Genomic DNA, 19,137 nt, shown 5'->3' with positions numbered 1-19,137 from the left:
GTACACATTACCCTGCAGAAAATAAACAGCTCGGACCAGCAGGAATTCCACGCTGATCTAAGCTGGTTTATGCTGTTCTGGAAGTGGTCATGCGGTTTGACCAGCATGTGAGCACCCAAAACATCCCATAATATACCAGCTATGGTGGTCTATGCTGCTTTTTCTAGCATGGTTGCCAGCTGTTGCTTTAGCCTCTTTTCTTTAAACACCATATTTACTGCACGTAGTGCTTCTTTCTGTCCTTCAGAAAAGGTTTTATCTTGAATGAAAAGCTCATTACTTGAAGCCGTATTGAACCCGATGGCACCGCAAGCTGCGGGAGAACAGCACTGCAGTAATGACCGCATGATCTTAGCCAAAGCTAGCAGACAAAGTTGCATGGATAGTTGGAAATGAACGGTTACCACCTGAACATCTGTTTGGGTTTTTTTCTTTAGGCAGAAATAATACAAGTCTTTATTCCAGGGACCAAGTTGAGAGTCAGCTAAGGGTGAGAGTGAGCTGAGTCAGTCATCATGCAACCTGAGGCTGAGGCGCCAACTGAGTCTCTGCTCATAGCTCCAGTGCAAAGCAAACTTCAGGCACCAAATGACTCCATTTGCTATCGAGGGAAATGACATACTTTTGATTTTTCACTAAACACAGTGTGAATATTAGATTCAAGCTGGTATCAGTTCAACTCAGAGTTGGTCACATGTCTGTTTCTCTCTCTCAGCTCCTGAGGGAGAAGCCTGTGGAGGAGTTTCTGTAGATTTGAACTCACTTTACAAACCTTCCCACTCCATCCAGCTTCAACTGGCCAGGAACCGGACGGGTTTGGTTCACGTAAAGGTGGAAGAAAGCCTTAATGCTCTGTGGTGCATCGACCTGAAGGTGATGATTGAACTGTATAGATTATGGGATGTTAAAATGGAATAAATAATTCATCTTGTTGCTGGCCATCCTCTTCCTCATTCACCTTTACCCGGTCCAGTTAATTACTGTCTTTTCCAGTGAACTGGTTGTTCTCAGCCCAATCCCATTTCACCCCTCGCCCCTACCACTGAGCCCTTAGCCCTCTGTTTTGCACGTTCACGTCTAGGGGTAGGGTGTCCTGATTTTAGTTGAGATAGAGGGGTAGGGTGAAGTGTTGGGGCTATGTGGCCCTTCAAACGGAGGTTTTTCAGAGACTCCAAACAGAGTGATATGAAAAGAATAAGATAAACCGGCAAGACGGCTGAGCAAGAGATCAAAGAAAACCACAAATGTGAGAATTTTCTCTGTTAAAAAATTATGATAACCATTGTTTTATCTTAGTTTAATGTCGTTTCAATGTATTATGATCGTTTTCTTCATAACAAGCATAAAATTGAATTGAATAGATTGAATAGAATTGCTAATAGCATTCTAGTGTCTCTGTAGCTAGCTCGCTAATTTTCCCATTCCACCTTAAATAGTCCAGCAGTTCTGATGCCTGAACCACCAGAATGTAACTGCTGCACCATTTAAGGTGGAACGAGAAAATTCAAATGAGAAGCTGGCGAATATCTGACTTCAGCTTCATATCACTGAAGAATTAGCGGTGGGTGATAATAAATAATTGTCCCCCTCTTTGAAGATCATATGATGCCCTAAATGTAACTAAAGCCCAGCAGTGAGGAGCTGAACTTTACCCTCCTCTGCTATCAATGAATACGGGCTGGGTCACCTCGTAGCCTGTTAAAGAAGCAATGTTTCTTTTTTTTTATTTAAGGGTTGTCCAATTTCGTAGGGCAAGATTTCAACCACTACCCCCTGTAACTCAGTTCTAAGAGGTTAGGGTGACACTCGAAAGGAGTAGGGGTAAAAAGAAAAGATGGGATTGGGCCAATTACTGTCTTTTCCAGAGAACTGGTTGTTCTCATACTGTGTCCAAAAGATGCTTCAGTTTTGTTATCTGGACTTTAAGTGAGAGGTGAGGCCTGATTTGGACAGTGTTTGGTCTCAAAAGTCTTCACCAACACCAGGTCAGACTTCAAACTATGGACTAATTTTTTGGCCAAAATTAAATTCTCAGGTTCTCAGGCACATTTGAGGGGGCTCCCAAGTGGTTTCCATCTAAGCGCTGCCCCAAGGTACATTGTGAGTTCGATGCCTGGTGATGCCTCAGTCATGAATGGCTGGGAGTCCACGAAAGCATAACTGGTCTCATTCTTCCTGCATGGGCAGAATGGACCCCCTCTCGCCCATCAGTCCGAAACTGTGCTAGCGACAGAAAAATGTGCTAGCCTTAACTCTCTCAACTTGGTAGCATCATGCGATATGGGTAAACCTAGATAATGAGTGGAATTGGTAATTACTTAATTGGGGAGGAAAATTAGTAAAAAGTTAATGTGTTTTTGGTGTATTTTTAAAAATAATTTGCACCAAATTGCAACAAAATAATCCAAAATTCTAAACTGCTCCAAAACCATCAGACAACTTGTGGTGAAATGTAAAATTTGTGCCGAATCCCTCCCAAAATAAAGCTACTCAAGCAGTGAAGTCAGAGATTTACACTAGTTCTCAGTTACAGATGGGGGTGGTGCTACAGAGAGAGTCAGCAAAAGAGAGAGAGAGAGGGAGAGAGTGATGAGGAAGGAAACAGCATCGAGGAAGAAAAGGGACTGAGAGGGAGTAAATAGGGTGAATTCCACAGCTGTTCTCTCCTCTTCCAGTCACATGCCATCAGTATCGACTCGGCAGTGAAGCTGGGAGCAGCGGGGAGCTGAGATTGTTCTGCAGTGTCAGTTCGAACAGGCTTTCAAACTCAACCCCTCCATCCAAACCCGATCAATGCAATCCTACCATCCACTCCGCTGGAGGTAGAGAACACAATCTCTTGCCTAGACTGCCTGTCAAAAGTTTAGGGACTCCTAGCTCTCTAAAATGTTGTAATATAAATGAGCTTTCATAAAAATGACTTTTTGTCAGTTTGCAACAATTAAAAACACTAAATTAAAAGCACTTTAGATCTTGATCAGTTTTGACAACAGAAGAAAGTGCCTGAGTTCCAGTGGTGGACTGATAATAACAGAAATTAGCCTTCATTTAAATGTGAAAACTCAGTCAAAACTTGAGAACCCACCTGCATGATGATGCTAACTTATGGGGATTCTACTAGATTGTTAGCGCTAAGCTACTGACTCTTCACGTTAATGTTTTTTGCCCATTCTGAATTAAACACATTTAGACATTTAAAGCTTCTAAAAGACCTTCTATGTTTTTCTGGGACTCTGTTAGCTTGTTAACACTAAGCTAATGGCAATTCACAATAACATTTCTTGCCCATTCTGGATTAAACACCAACATTTGAATCATTTAAAATACCTTCCATTCTTTGCTGGGATCCTATTGGCTTGTTAGTGCTAAGCTAATTGCAATTTGCATTAACATTTTTTGCCTATTCTGGATTAAACACCAACATTTGAAGCTTCTAAAAGACCTTCTATGTTTTGCTGGGATCCTATTCGTTTTTCTGGGATTCTAGTAGTTTGTTGGCGCTAAGCTAATGGCAATTTACATTAACACGCTTTGCCCATTTTGGATTAAACACAGACTTTTGAAGCTTCTGAAAGACCTTCCATGTTTTGCTTAAAGCATGTGACAGACATATTAGCAGAGATTTTACCTTGTAGCAGTTTTACAGTGACTCAGTACAGAGCTCTGGTATAGAGCTGCCTCCATTGTCTTCCATTTCTACCAACCCATTGATTTGGCTGCTGCTCATATTCACAGTCAGTGATGTATCTAGAACTTCCAGAAGGCCTAGAGTGACGTTTTTCTCTAAATTGGTCCCTACTAGAAATCCAAACGTGATTGGTTCTTATGTTGGTAGTCTAACTCATTAGGCCTTCTCTTCAGCTCTTTAAGTCCTAACCAATAGAAGAGCTCGTTTAGCCACATCTACCTGGTTATAATGGAGAAATAATATTCCTGCCTTTTTGTTCCCATTCAGAACTTAACAAAGCAACAAGAGTAGTACTTGAAAGTGATACTTGCAGAGTACAAGCAAGTAAAATAAAGTATGATTATAGTGGATAAAAATGAACTAAAAAATACAGCCTTGTGTTTAGTTCCCAGAAATGATTAGGCCTTCTCTAAAGGTCTAGAAAGCCCTGTGGGCACTTTGAAGGCCCAGAAGGCCCTAAGGGGCATTCATCAACACTCAAACCTTTCAGGTGTTTAAACTACTTTTGGGCTTAATAGAGTTTGAACACATGCATTTTACTTTAGCTTGGAAAAGAAAACTGTCAAATCATTATTAAGGCAAAACTTCTTCTTAATACCAAAGAAGACACTTTGATGAACATGAAGCTGAGCGCTGAAGCTAAATATACCCACAGGATTAACACGTGGCTGTTTGACGTGCACAAAAGCTTTGCAAGTATTTTTTTTTTATTATTATTTATTTTCTGACAAGCACTGAATAGCATGCCACAACCAGGAACATCCAGCTCTCCAGTTCATTCAAACAAACAAGAGTGGCTTGTCTTGGGGATTTGGCCACACATTTTCTCTTGTCCAGTGCTTGGAGAGCCTTCAAAGAACATCAGAGAGATGGCAGAAGCTTCTTCCTCGAGGAGTCAAGAAATGAGTACACACAGAGGAAGCTCAGTATCCTTAGTTGGTCCAGTGAGAGCAAGAGAGGTTGCACGTTCCCACCAGTTATATAACACCATATATAAATCATATATACTGTAAATGATTCTAACTCCTCCATGACAATAGCATCTAACTCTTGTTCATACAGCTCATGGATTCTAGTTACAGTGGAGAAGGTTTTGTGGGGAACTGGAGCTCACTCACTCATCAGTAGGTGGAAGGCAGGAAACACCCTGGACAGGTCGCCAGTCCATCACAGGGCAGACGTACACAGTCACACTCACACCTGGGGCAATTTAGTATCTCCAGTTTGCCTAAATGCATGTCTTTAGACTGTGGGAGGAAAACCAGAGCAACTGAAGGAAACCCACACAGACACAGGGAGAACATGCAAACTCCACACAGCAAGGACCTGGTCACCCGGCCGGGGAATCGAACCCGGCCCTTCTTGCTGAGGCGAAAGTCTTACCGTGCTGATGGGACTGGAGCTCCACTTTGCTATTGCTTTTCTAGTCAAAACAGCCATTAAGTACAAGTTATTACATTTTCAACATCATGAAAATATTACAAAACATACACTGATCAGGCATAATATTCTGACCACCTCCTTGTTTCTATGCTCATTGTCCATTTTATCAGCTCCACTTACTATATAGGTGCACTTTGTAGTTCTACAGTTACAGACTGTAGTCCATCTGTTTCTCTGCATACTTTGTTAGCCCCCTTTTACCCTGTTCTTCAGTGGTCAGGACCCCCATGGACCCTCACCGAGCAGGTACTATTTGGGTGGTGGATCATTCTCAGCACTGCAGTAACACTGACGTGGTGGTGGTGTGTTAGTGTGTGTTGTGCTGGTACGAGTCGATCAGACACAGCAGTGCTGCTGGAGTTTTTAAACACACTAGTGTCACAGCTGGACTGAGAATAATCCATTAATCAAAAATATCCAGTCAACAGTGTCCTGTGGGCAGCGTCCTGTGACCACCAATGAAGAACTAGAGGATGATTAGCTCATATTGTACAGCAAGAGATGAGCTGTCGTCTCTGGCTTTACATCTACAGGGTGGACCAACAACGCAGGTGCATCTAATAGAGTGGACAGTGAGTGGACACAGTGTTTAAAAACTCAAGAATGTGGGGCTCAGCTAATCTAATCTTCTCTGAAATATCTCGTGAAGAGTGAAAAGCTTGTGCTTTTGGACAATACAATTGTGTCGCCACCCATGCTCGAGATCTTCCAGTAGGCCACCGAATGTGGGGCTCAGCAGCACCAACGGTGACAATGACCGATGACTGATCCTAGAAAAGCTGCCCCCTAGGTCGCAGTGGGATCTTTATAACTTAACCCATCTTCATGCTGCTTTATACACATGGCCCAGTGGCCCTGCAAGGCAGCCTGTGTGAGACAGACGGATAGAGGAGACAGAGACCCAGCTGGCTAGACTAGACATAAACTCAGACATGGTGGCTTTGACATAAAGGTCAGCTGGACCAAAACATGGGGTCTAGCTAACCTCTCTCAAAACAAACAGTGCTGTGAAAAGGTATAAACTGTCTGAGCGATTACTCTTGCTAATCTCACTTATTCTAATACGCCTGGACCCTAGTTATGACTAAGCCTATGAATATGAATGCATCTGTGCGTGTCACAGATTAATCATATACGCCAACACAAATGACTGAAAGGATAAATATTCTCAATTCCACATGTGGCCTTAGCATGCTTGCTCTGAGGACAAGGAGTTTTGGTAAAAAAAGAAAAAAAAGTAGGGTTTGAATCTCTACCACAATTTGATTTGATTTCAATTCAGGCTGCCAAGATGCGATTATGGAATGATTCCCGATAAAGGAAATGTTTTTTAATATTAAATGTCCCTTACGATGGAAAATAAATCATAAAAAGGGGCCGCCTAATAATCCTATAAAAAATGCCAAAATTAAAAAATATATCTTAGAAACACAATTTGGAAATGCCAGCTGTCCTTTACAATGTCCTTTTTATGATGAATGGACAAACAGAAATGGTCCAAAATGCCTTTATTAAATACGTTACTTTTCTCGTTATTAAAATCCTGCTACATTACCTTGCACTGAAAGTTAAAAGCATTTTTCCTTCTCCTATAAAGTTATTTTTTGGAGAAACAAGGTTAAATTAGCTTACTGTAGAGGGTGTGTTAACTTGTTTTCACTTAGAACATAAAAAAAAACATGATATTTCACACACACATATATATATATATATATATATATATATATATATATATACACTGTACACACAGTATATAATACTCAAACAATACTTGATTATTAGGGGGCTCAGTATGTGTCACGAAAGCATTCCCCACACCATTACACCACCTCCACCAGCCTGGACTATTGGCACAAGGCAGGTTGCATCTATTGATTCATTTAGTTGGCACCACATTCTGACCTTACCATCTGTGTGCCTCAGCAGAAATTGAGATTCATCAGACCAGGCAACCTTTTCCCAATCTTCAGCTGTCCAGTTTGGGTGAGCCTGTACCCAGTGTGGCCTCAGATTCCAATTCCTGGCTGTCAGGACCAACATAGACTTCTGCTGTTGTAGCCCATCCACCTCAAGGTTCGATTGTGCGCTCATTCGTGCTCTTCTGGGGTTATTCAAGTTACTGTAGTTTTCCTATCAGCTCGAACAAGTCTAGCCATTCTCCTCTGACCTCTGTGATCAGCAAGGCCACAGAACCACCATTTTCTGTGTAACTCTAGAAGCTGTTTTGCATGAAAATCTCTTCAGTTAAAGAAACACTCAAAGCAACAACCAACAACCAGGCCACAGTCAAAGTCACTTAGATTGCATTTTTCCCCATTCTGATGTTTGATGTGAACATTAAGTGAAGCTACTGACCCACATCTGCTTGGTTTTATGAATTGCGCTGACTGGATAAGTTCCTGACTATGCAGGTGTTTGTAACATAGTGGTCAGTTACAATATTAGGTTGGTGAATATCCAAATATAGGCCTAGATTATGTAGTTTTTTGAAGACTGATGCAAAGACCTCATTGCAAAACCATTTTTTCCTCCGTTTCTCTCTCTCTCACACACACACAGACACACGCCTCTGTTAAACTGCCCCACTGCCACCTGGCACAGCTGTTCCAACTGATAACAGCCTCATGGATCAAATCATCAGTAATGATGCTATCACAACGGTTGCCTTTGGGCCACAAGTAAGTGATGGACTTTTCAGCTTGCTCAGAATGACAATTAATCCTCTCTGGGAACTTTCTGAAGTTTCACTTAAAGTTTTGCAAGTCAGAATCAATGGCAACATGTTTATTTTCAGCAATGTCCTGCAGCATTTTCAATAACCCGAATCACTAGATCACATTACTAGGCCCTGTGAACTGTCTCTGTCTAATCTGCGCTAGAAAACATTTTAGATCTCAATTCTCATATTATTATATTATTGGCTCAATTATTTTCAAAATACTACAGTCTTCCTCATGCATGTGTGTGTTTGTATACTTTGTGTCACTGTAGATGCTGGTTTAGAAGCATCTGTGTTTTTGTGTAGTACATAGATTATATAGTAGCATTGCCAATATTTGTACTTTTAGTATTAAGTAAAAACACAGAAAATGCATTTGCTGCTAATATTTACAACATCTGGTTGCAAATAACCGGTGATTCCTGCATTTTTATAATAATAAACTATCAGGTATAATAATAAACTATTCAGCTGTCAAGTCTGAGGTTCAGATGTTTTTGGAGTAGACCTCCCATTGTAATCACCCTTAGCTGACTCATGAGTCAAGTCAGACTATAACTAGTCAAGACTGCTAGAGCCGAGTCCGAGTCAAGATCAAGGCGGAGACCAGAACACATTGAGTCAGAGTCAAGACCAACACCTTTAGCAGAAGAGACGGAGTCAAAACCAAGACCGGGTGTGGCTGAGACCAAGACAAGACCGAGACCAGAATATAATAATAAAAAGAGTATTAAATTATATATAGCCTAAGACATTAGTAATTATTTTTATATTATAGTCTTAGTCAAACTTTTCTTTGTAACTGGAAGAAGTTGTGAAGTTATTCTCTGTTCTTTTCTTCTTTAAAACTTCAAATAAACTAAACTAATCCATTTTTATTATTAAATGAAAACGTTGCAATAATAACATTCCAATCTGTCCCTCTGGGGATGTCTGAACTTTGGAGCCAATGAACTTCAACAGACAAATAAAACTCAGTTGAGCCATCAATTAGATCCAAAACAGTGAAATTTAATTTTAAGCTGTACAACAGAGGTTTTCAACCTGTGGGCTGTGACCCCCCAGTGGGCAAAGGTGATACTGCAGTTTTTTTTTTTTTTCGTAATGCAAAAATGAATACAATACAAACATTTAACCAAACATAATTTTAAATATCATTTACAAAAATAAAACATCTGGCAAAATGTTAGCTATTCATGTTCATATTTTCAGTGCAAGCATAACCGAAACATAGGAAATACAGCAGCGAATCTGTAGCTCTGGGCTTTGTGAGCTGAAAGAAGAGTAACTGAAAATGAGTAACTACAGCTCTGTGCTCTTTGCTTATGGGTCTTTTTAAATGAACCTTTAAAGCCCAACAGCTTACACTGCCACTTGGAGCCTAAACATATCGAATAGGTATCTAAACCTGTTGGAATGAACCAAAACTTCTCAGCTTTCCTCTCTTCAGCCTGACACCCAACACTCGGTAGCTGCCAAATCAGCCTTCTCATTAGGTGAGTCAGGAATAGTCGATCTGATCAGTTAAATCTGAGGAAGCTTTTGTGGTCTTTGGGTGGGCTGTGAGTTGCAAAAGTATGGGAACCCCTGATGTAGATAAGAGGCTGTTTTATCCTGTTTATTCTGGTTTTGTTGATATTCAATAATATCTGAGCTTCCAGTCAACTCAGACGAAGGCATCCCAATCAGTCTGTCTTGACAACAATTTCCAATTTCCAAGACAAGTGATGTTGAGACAGAGACGAGACCAAGGCTGCTAGTCTATGGTCTTGAGACCGGACTCGAGTACTACAGTACTACTTTTTATTATGGGGAAAAAAAAACTCAGGTTGGATTGACAGAACTAAGTGCTACATGCAGTAAATGTGGTGTTAGAAGAAAAGAGGCAAAAGCAACTTAAAACAGTCGGCTAGAAAGTATGCCAGCAAGCACTATAGCTAATTTAGCCGATGTTAGCTATACTAGCTGAAGTTTTAGTGCATTACAGATCACAATCCTTAATAGAACTACAACTGGATTAGCTATTATGCTAGCTAGCCAGCACAGGTTCAGTACAGATTACAGGCCACCCTTCTAGAAAATATAGCATAGACCAGCATAGCTGGTCACCAGCAAAACTAGCATATGTTGTGTTTGGATGCAGGTATACTGGTCAAGCAGAGTGACTATGCTGGGGTGACCAGCTGAACCAGCATAGACAAGCTTAGACCAGCATGAGATGCTTGCTGGTCTGTGCTGTTTTCTCAGCAGAGTAACCAACCATCTCAAGTTGTTCGGCCTCTTTCTGTTAAACACTTTACTGGTTTTGTAATTCAGACCTCAGGTTTTTCTACACTGAAAGCCTTATTTAGTTATTTGAAGCTGTGTTGAACCTGACAGGGTTTAAGTAGTGATTACTTTTATGCAATGCAACGCCTGCTTAAGGCTCGAGCTGCACTCCATTTCTGAGGATTCAGGGTTGGTACATGTGTGTATCATGTGTTCACTAGCACTGGTTCATTGGGACAAGCATAAGAATTCTGTCCGTGGTGCTATTTCTACGTTTTCAACTGCATAAATAATTATGTAATGGAAATAAAATCTATAACAAAATGACTATAACAACTGTAGACTCCTAAGGGTTAAACTCTCTCTTTGTCTCTCTCCTCACTTCTCCCCATCCTGTCTTTTCCTGTCTCTCTCCAGGGTGATATTGTGGGTACGGAGGGTTATGTAAGTGATGCTTGTGTTGTGTTGTTGTTATGGCAGTATGCCTGACCCCAGGCTCCTCCATCACTGTCCCATACTCTCAGAGCTAAATGCACCCATTACAGCCAATGGGACATGAGCTCAGTCAGCTCAGGTCACATACACACACACACACACACACACACACACACACACACACACACAAACACACACACATCAGTGTTTCTCTTCCCATAAAACAGCAAACATATGAGTGGCCTGGATTGGACGAGAGGCTGTAACTAGCAGACACGTTTATTTCATTTACTACATATTAATCTATTAAATTCATGGGCGCCAAATTGGGTAAAACAGTTGAGCAAAAAAAAACAAGAAAAACATGAATTTTGAATTTACAATCTGATGACAGGAGTTTAACTTGAGGGGGTGCATTGAAGCTTGGCAAGGCCGTCTAGGTTGCACGTTAGTCGGACACAAATTTCCGAGATTCTTGGGTTCGTATCTCTGGTTTCGCTGAAGGCTAGCAATGCAATCCAGGGCTCGTTGGGAAGGGCATGTCACGCTGTACTGACCTGTGGCGTTTGGCTGTGTCATGAATTTTTAAAGTCAGATTTTTTTTATTTTTCCCCAATTTTCTCCCCAGTTTAGTCTCTAATTCCACCCACTAGTTAGGACCCCACCAGTCACACAATACTACCAGTGTTAGGAGGGCGAAGGCAGCACAGGCTTCCTCCGAGACCTGTGAAGCGCCACCGCATCTTTTTGAACTGCCGCTCATTGGACGGCCGAACACGCTCTGAGCTGACAGACGGCTGCGCTGACTAGCATCGCATTGAGTGATGGGGGGAGGGGGGGAGGGGGCCAGCAGGGCCAATTGTGCTTTCTTGGACTCCCAGCCACGGATGGCTGTAACATCACCAGGGATCAAACTCTCCTGATGATAGGGCCAGCGCTTTGAGCCGCATGTTGCAAAGCATTCCCTTCACCTGTGGTTTTATTGATTACATCATCAACAATTAGTCAACATCGACACAACCTTCATCACATAACTGTTGACTTTAAAAGGTCATGCAACCCTTAGTTCCTAGTCTCAAACTGCCCCTCTTTTGGGAATGTGTTTCAGGCAACAACTTTACAATGAGCATAAATTTACAAAACACAATGAATAAGATAAAACACCCTGTCTTTGTACTGTTTTCATGTAATTCAAATATAGATTAAACTGAACTAATCTTTACTTTTTGTTTTTATTCATTCATTTCACATAGTATCCTAACTTTGTGGAACTGAGGTTTGTGTATCCACACACTCCCAGCAGTCGTGCTGCCATACAGACCCAGACTCCACCGCCAGCTGTAGCGTACTCCTGTGCTCATTTCACCCATTAATAATCTGTGAAAGAGCAGGTGTGTGTGTGTTCCCTGCTTCCCAGACGTTTGAAATGTTACAAAAAAGGAAAAGCTACAAAACAACTGATCTGTTGCAATCACAGCCCTCGGCTTTGTGTGTGTTTGTGTGTTTGTAAGCCTGCAGGCTCGAGGCTCTGAGTGACGGAACTTTTAGACAGGTTATTACACAGAGACTGAATGAAATAAGCTTCACAAAAGCCTGCACAGGGGTAAACACACAGGCAACAACAGGGAGGGAGAGAGGGAGAGAGAGAGAGAGAGAGAGAGAGACAGTGTCTACGACTGATCTAGTCACAATACTACAAATCCTCCACCAATACAACAATGCAGGTTTATGGATTATTCTGTTTGAGGCTGTGCAGAAGCTCCACTCTCAGAAAAACAGGTACTAAACTGTACTGTTCTGGGTACAATCGCTGTCACCGGGGTGGGACCCTCAAGGGTACGTCCTCAGCAGTGTGCGACATACCCCCTGGGCATCTCATTTGCCATTGCGGCACTAATCTAGCTTCAATGGCAGCAAAATGTTTGATCATTTCATCATCACTGCTAATCAAGAAATACTGCATTTTCCAAGTGCTGAGAGAATAAAAGGCACCGGACTTAGTGTGATGGTCCCATTATGTTAAAAAATCATATCCATTCTTTTGGTATGAAAAATTATACTTCTTGTGTAAAGGCCTTACAGGTACCAAGGTGTGAAATACAGGGGGAGTCCAGGACCTCCTAATGAATTTGGTTAAAAAAATGAGTTTGTGTTGTAGACATTGTCACCCTGGTTTCTATCGGCACCCCATAAAGAAATCTGAGCTGGTAAGTGTCTCTGCAGAGAACCATTTCATATCAATCCCTCTTATTAGAAACGATAGAATTATGCTTGAATTCCAAAAAATGGGTGGAATGTTTGTTACGTGGCGTGATGAGAACTTTCTTGACCTTAATGTGTCAAAAACTAAGGAATTAATCATTGATTTCAGGCAAAATAAAAAGGAACCAAAAGCTAGTATGATACATGGAAAAGAGGTACGAATTATGGACACATAAGTACTTAGGAACAGTATTTGACTCCCAACTTAAATCTGATGCAAACACAGAGCTGGTTGTTAAGAAGGGTCAACAAAGAACTCATTTACTGCGTGAGCTGAATTCGTTTCATGTTTGTAATACAGTGTTGTGCAGTTTTTATAAGTCATTTATTGAAAGTGTTTTAACTTTCTCATTTATTTGTTGGTTTAATGGGCTGTTGGTGAGGGACAAGAATAGCCTGAATGGTATTGTAAAAATCTGTTCCAAGATAATTGGAGTCCAACAGAGAGACCTGGGCTCCCTGTGGGAGAAACAAGTGGCTCAGAAAGCCGAAGGAATTATCACCCAATCTGATCATATTTTGTCCAGCGAATTCACTGTAATGCCGTCAGGTCAGCGTTACATCGCGCCCCTCAGCAGAACAAATGGCTATTCCAAGTCTTTAATTCCTTCTGCTATCAAGCTACTAAATGTGGATAATAGTCTTTTTAAATGATTGTTATAGCTATTCGTTGTCTCCTTGCAGTGACGATTTATTTCTCTATGTATGTGGATATGGATGTATGTATATATGTATATGTATGTGTCTATGTATATACATATATATATATATATATATATATATATATATATATGTTTAGTTGTGCGTATGGACGGGGAAAGCTGCAAATAAATTGTCCTTTTTGGAATTCATAAAGTATTCTGAACTGAACTGAACTGGAATTCCCTGCACTATTATTGTACTATTGTTGAGGGTTCATTTATATTGTACAACATGCTTTTTCCAACAGTGTGTGAAAAGAAAAGAGTGCTCACCAAGGCCTAGACAAGATACTCTCAATCCAGACTTCCCAAGGTTCCTATATGGAGAGAGAGAGAGAGAGAGAGAGAGAGAGAGAGAGAGAGAGAGAGAGAGAGAATTACATTAATAATGGATAATTGTATATAGATTTTTGGAACTCAAGCACTGGGAGTACAAAATATTGATTATTTGTCATGTCAATAAAGCAGCCAGAACTGAAGAGACCGAACTGAGAGAGAGAGAGAGAGAGAGAGAGAGACAGAGAGAGAGGGAATAAACATTATATTGTGCATCACTAATGAATATTAAATACAATTTCATAGAACCAAATTTACCAGTAGAGCACCCTGAATTGAACCAAACTGAATTAAATCAACATTAAGTGTGTAGAATCAGAGCTAATAAAGCTCTACTGTGTCTCAGTGATGAACCAGCAGAGTCTTCGTCTACTCAGTTTTCACTTTCAGGCCACTACACTGCAAACAATATCAAACAACAGGAATTAATAACACCACAGTAATGAAATCAGTGAGCAAAGCTGGCCTGGAAGACTGTCAACAAAAAAGGAATCCTCCATGTTGGTGCAGCTAGCAAGCTAGCTCACTCGCTAACCATAAAAAGTGAAAGACAAAAGTGACAATTACATCAGATAATTAGATATATTGTCGCACACAGAGTCGTACCAAAAAATGTAGATAAATGGTCTAGTTGGCAATAGTTGGGGTACTTCTGTGCAGCTCCAATTAGCCAAGGAGCTAACATAGCAGTTAGTAAGATGGCTAGCTCACCTACTACAAACAGTACAAACACAGAAAACTATAGGTTCACCACAGCACATATGATCTGTAGTAAAAAAAGTGTAGATGTTTCTCATAGCTGTAGGCAGTAGAGTGAGATGCATGCAGAAAGCTTCCCAACTCATCTAAAACAAACAGTAAAACCACAATAGTCAAGACTGTAATACAGTTTGCAGCCCGTTGGCTTATAATGTGGACTCTCATGTGTTTTTGTTTAGTCAGAGGGTGAAGAAACAGTAAAACGTTCATGCTTACACTAGAAAGATGCAGTGTGTAAGATTTAGTGGCATCTAGTGGTGAGGCTGCAGATTGCAGCCAACTCCCTCACCCCTCCATTTCCAAGCGTGCAGTAGAACTTACGGTGGATGCTGTCAGGTGCATTGCATTTAGATTGGCACCCGCTAAATTACCTGTCCAGCAGAAAATAGGCGAGTTCCTGATGAGGGTTCACCCTCCCTTGCTTTTACTTAAGTAATAAGTATGACCCTGTAAGAGGACCTGCTCCCTACGTAGATATGAAGGGCTCATTCTACGCTAACGGGAACACGACTCATAGTTTTAGGTGTTGTGTCAGTACCGAAAACATGGTTTTGTACACAACCCCAATTCAAAAAAAGTTGGGACGCAGTGTAAAATATAAAAAAAAATGATTTGCAAACCTCATCGACCCCTATTTTACTCACAATAGAACATAGAACACATATCAGATGTTGAAAGTGAGACATTTTACCACGTCATGAAAAAACATTAACTTATTTAGAACTTGATGGCAGCAACGCATCTCAGAAAAGTTGCAGATGTTTTATTGTGAATAAAATATGGGTCTATGAGATTTGAAAATCATTGCATTCTGATTTTATTTACATTTATTTACATTTTACACAGCGTCTCAACTTTATTGGAATTGGGGATGTACTATATTCCACTTCTGCCAAATCTCACACATTGCACCTATAAACAAGCATTTCCTCTGTTTTACAGGTTCACTGCTATGAAGGGCCTTCAGAGGTCAAAGCTGTAGCGTTATTAATTCGAGGATGCGAAGTTCTCCAAAGATAAACTCAATACAAAGTTTCTTTGCCCTGGAAGTCTTCGACACAAAATCGCCCATGGTGAATATCTTTGACATGAATGTAATGTCACTTGAGAAAATTCACTGGCAAACACAGCGTTCCTGCCCTTTAGTCTCAGCTTTATTCGTTAACCATACTACACCACAGCTACTGTAATACGAAAGAACATTGCTTTTTATTGCTTCATTATACTGTAATATACAGTAATGTACTGCAGCACATTTTCCAGCAATCTTGTGTTATTAGCAGAAACAGCAAACTCGTAACATGCCACCGAGATTTATTTAGCTCTGATGTATTAGCGGTAAAAGTGGAGCAGTTGCTGTAGCAAGAGGGGCCTGCAGAAATGTAAGAAACTGCTGACCGGGAGAGAAACAGAGTTACAGCACCAGAGAGAGAGAGAGAGAGAGAGAGAGAGAGAGAGGTCTGCAGTCAGGATGTACTGCCTCATTGTTACTATAAGCATGAATCAATTCTTCTGTATCGAGGTCACAGTGTGGAGAAGAGAAGGAAAGAGAGACACAGAGAAAAAGAGCGAGCATGGCTTTATATAAACAGGCAAAGTCTGTGCTTAAAGGAACAGTTTGGTCAAAAATCAAGACAATTTTCCCCCATTAGTCCATCAGCCAAGACATGTTTGGTATCTGAAGTGTGCTTCCTTAGGGGGGTTGCCATGTCTACACCCATATATAGCCATTTTATTTACTATCCGAAATGGCCAGTGGATCCACACGCGCCTTCAGGGGCTCTATAGATAAAGTGTATGAAGATAAATCTGAAAATTTTCTTTTTTTGGGGGGGGACTATTTTGTCTCACAACGCCCTGCATGTACCCCTCCACCATGAATAGAATGAAACAAACACACGGATTGGGCTAAAAGCTATTCGCAAAGCTATTGTAAGACAATGTCTCAGGCTTCATGTGCTGAATTCATACCCATCTCTGTAGTAACTTTCTGTAAGGGAGCTTTTAGAGGTGGGTGTCTGGTTCCTATCACCACCACTGTAAACAATCCTGACTCAGGTAAGTTTATCTAGAGCAGAGCGTTTCACACCAAACCGCTCTGAATGACTTTGAATTCTTAACCAGAACTTTAGAAAAATCAGTGAAGTTCCCCTTTGAGACTCTACTCAGTAATGGAACTCACGCAAATGGCCTTCTCTGTAGTGGCCTGTGAACTCTGTTAACCTATCGATGACATTTCTCCAACTCGAGCAGAGAGAGAGATAGAAAAGAGAGAGAAAAGGACGGAGAGTGAGATTCGACAGCGAAGGCAAATTTACTTCGGCTCTCTTTGACATTTCTGCTGTAAATAGTCAGCTCTGTCTGTATGTGCGTTCACGTGTCTGTGCCTCAGCGTGCACTTCCGTCAGAATTTGGGGGGGGAAACAATCCATGGCTTGAAGAGATCTTGCAGGATGAGACAGCAGTGGAGGGAATCAGAGGAAGAATATAACCGATAAAATCAAGAAGGAGATGAGGGAGGAGATGGGAGCGCCGCAGTACAGACAGGGACGCAGCAAAGCGAAGCAGAGGAGAATAAGAATGAGACGGAGTGCAGCAGGAAGGCTACGGAATAAAATCCACTCAGGTAGAACCACCTCTAATAGAAACCACTCTTTTTCCTCACTTCTTCCAAACAGAGTCAAAGCTAATTCCCAGCAGTGCAGAGGCCTCATCTTTCATACAACAGACCCATAAAGTTGTGAAGATGTACTCCTACATGAACTTGCGGCATCTTTTATGCAGCAATCCGCCTGAACCAATCTGTGCAGCGAAGCTGAGCTTGTGTCTACCAGGGATGGGGGAGTAGCTAAGTAGCGCGCTACTTTTGTACTATATTCCACGTCTGCCAAATCTGACATAATGAGCATTTCTTCAGTTTTAAGGTGTTGAATTAGCAGTTCTACGTTAACTTCAGCTTTTAAGACCATTTATTGTGAAAACTGTGTTAGAATTGTGTGTTATAGCAATTTTACAGTAAAGGAGGATTATAATGTTATTTTACCTAAAAATCTAGTTCTGCTGTGGAGCTGCAGCAGCTCTGCAGCAGTGGAGAGGTTATTCAGGCCTGAATCTCACCTCAAACAAAGCCAGAGTCACTGATGAGGATTTTGAGGCTAAAGGACTCTGAGTGTCATGTCCGTATCTTGCTGAAATGTTTAAATTGGAGCAGTTTTATTTCAACAGTTGACAATTCTTTGCGCAAAACTGTTTGGTTTGTATTTGGTTATTTTTGTTGATTTCTGTAAGGAAAAACCTGGAATGACTGACTCTTTACTTTGCCTTTAGTCTAAATTTTAGTTGGATATCACACCTTTGGTTGTGTAAGTTTGATTGTTGGTTACACCCAAACTTACTTTTTGGTGATCCTTTTGTATATTTGCAGCTTTTCAATTGATGTTTCTTTCTGGCTCATGACTAAATGCAGTGTCGTGTTCCCACTATCAGTGGGGCTTGTTTGGTGTGTCAGGTGGAGATCCACAAACATTTTGACAATCGCGCTTTGAAAGTAGCTAAAAATAATGCACTACTTTTCAAAAAGGAGCTAAAAAATAGCCACTACTTTTTCTGGAAAAGTAGCTAAATTGTAGCAGCTACACATTTTGGGAAAGTAGCTACAAAGTAGCTAACTACTAATTTTTCAGTAGCTATCCCAAACCTGGTGTCTACAACTGAGTGGGGAGTGGAGCAGCGTGATTTTGCTCTGAGCACAAAATGGCTTTTCAGAAGGTTGGAGTGTTGATCTCTTCTCCTTCTCTGAAATTACTACAATACCAGCTCTGTCCCGCTAGTCAGACAGTCCTTTTTTCCACACTGAGCACCTCTGTGTGAGTAGGGTTGTGGAGGTATACAAGTCAAAGTTTATTTATAACAGCACTTTTTACAACAGGTGTTGTCACAAAGCAACTTTACAGAAAAATCGAGGTCCGAGCCCCCATGAGCGTCGCTAATGGCAACAGTGGCAGGGAAAAACTCCCTAAGAGCAAGAGGAAGAAACCCTGAGAGGAACCAAGACTCAAAAGGAGAACCCATCCTCGTCTGGTCGACATTGGATAGCAAACAATAACAGATTAGCAATATGTGCAGAGAATAAGGTTTGACCATTTAGAATAACATATGTAAATTGATGGTTATTATACCAAATTAATTTTTTAATTACCAGTATTAAAAAAAATGGTAGAGAGAAGCGAGACTGACGTCACCAATCTGTATCCCCCGAAAAACATCAGCAACATGGTATTATTTTGGATATGCCAAAAACGAATGTGGGGTTGTCCTTGAGGACGGATGTCCAGTTTGCAAAAAATGTGGACGCAAAATGTCTGCCAAAGGAGGAAACACATCAAACGTTTGCCTGTCCCCCCAGTGCAGATCAAAGTATGTGTCCTGTCTATAACTTTAACTTTAATTAATGAAAAAAAACTTGTGAACTTTTAAACATCGATCATAAAACGCACTTATAAATAATTATCCACATCCCAGCTCCC

At 41.0% G+C, this 19,137-nt stretch overlaps 1 protein-coding gene across 3 annotated transcripts in view; it reads right to left on the bottom strand.

The window, feature by feature from the left end:
• kcnab1a (potassium voltage-gated channel, shaker-related subfamily, beta member 1 a) overlaps nt 1-19,137 on the bottom strand; it is a 259,065-nt gene that overhangs the window by 64,130 nt on the left and 175,798 nt on the right. For all 3 annotated transcript variants that reach the window (XM_036585428.1, XM_036585425.1, XM_036585426.1), the window contains one exon: nt 13,790-13,833. In XM_036585428.1, coding sequence (XP_036441321.1) covers nt 13,790-13,833 — 44 coding nt within the window. The remainder of the gene's footprint in view (nt 1-13,789; nt 13,834-19,137) is intronic.

This window comes from Colossoma macropomum, unplaced genomic scaffold (assembly GCF_904425465.1).
Source record: "Colossoma macropomum unplaced genomic scaffold, Colossoma_macropomum, whole genome shotgun sequence".
In the NCBI taxonomy this organism is placed as follows: domain Eukaryota; kingdom Metazoa; phylum Chordata; class Actinopteri; order Characiformes; family Serrasalmidae; genus Colossoma; species Colossoma macropomum.
The sequence above is the reverse complement of the archived record's forward strand: the minus strand, read 5'-3'. Positions and strand labels throughout refer to the sequence as shown.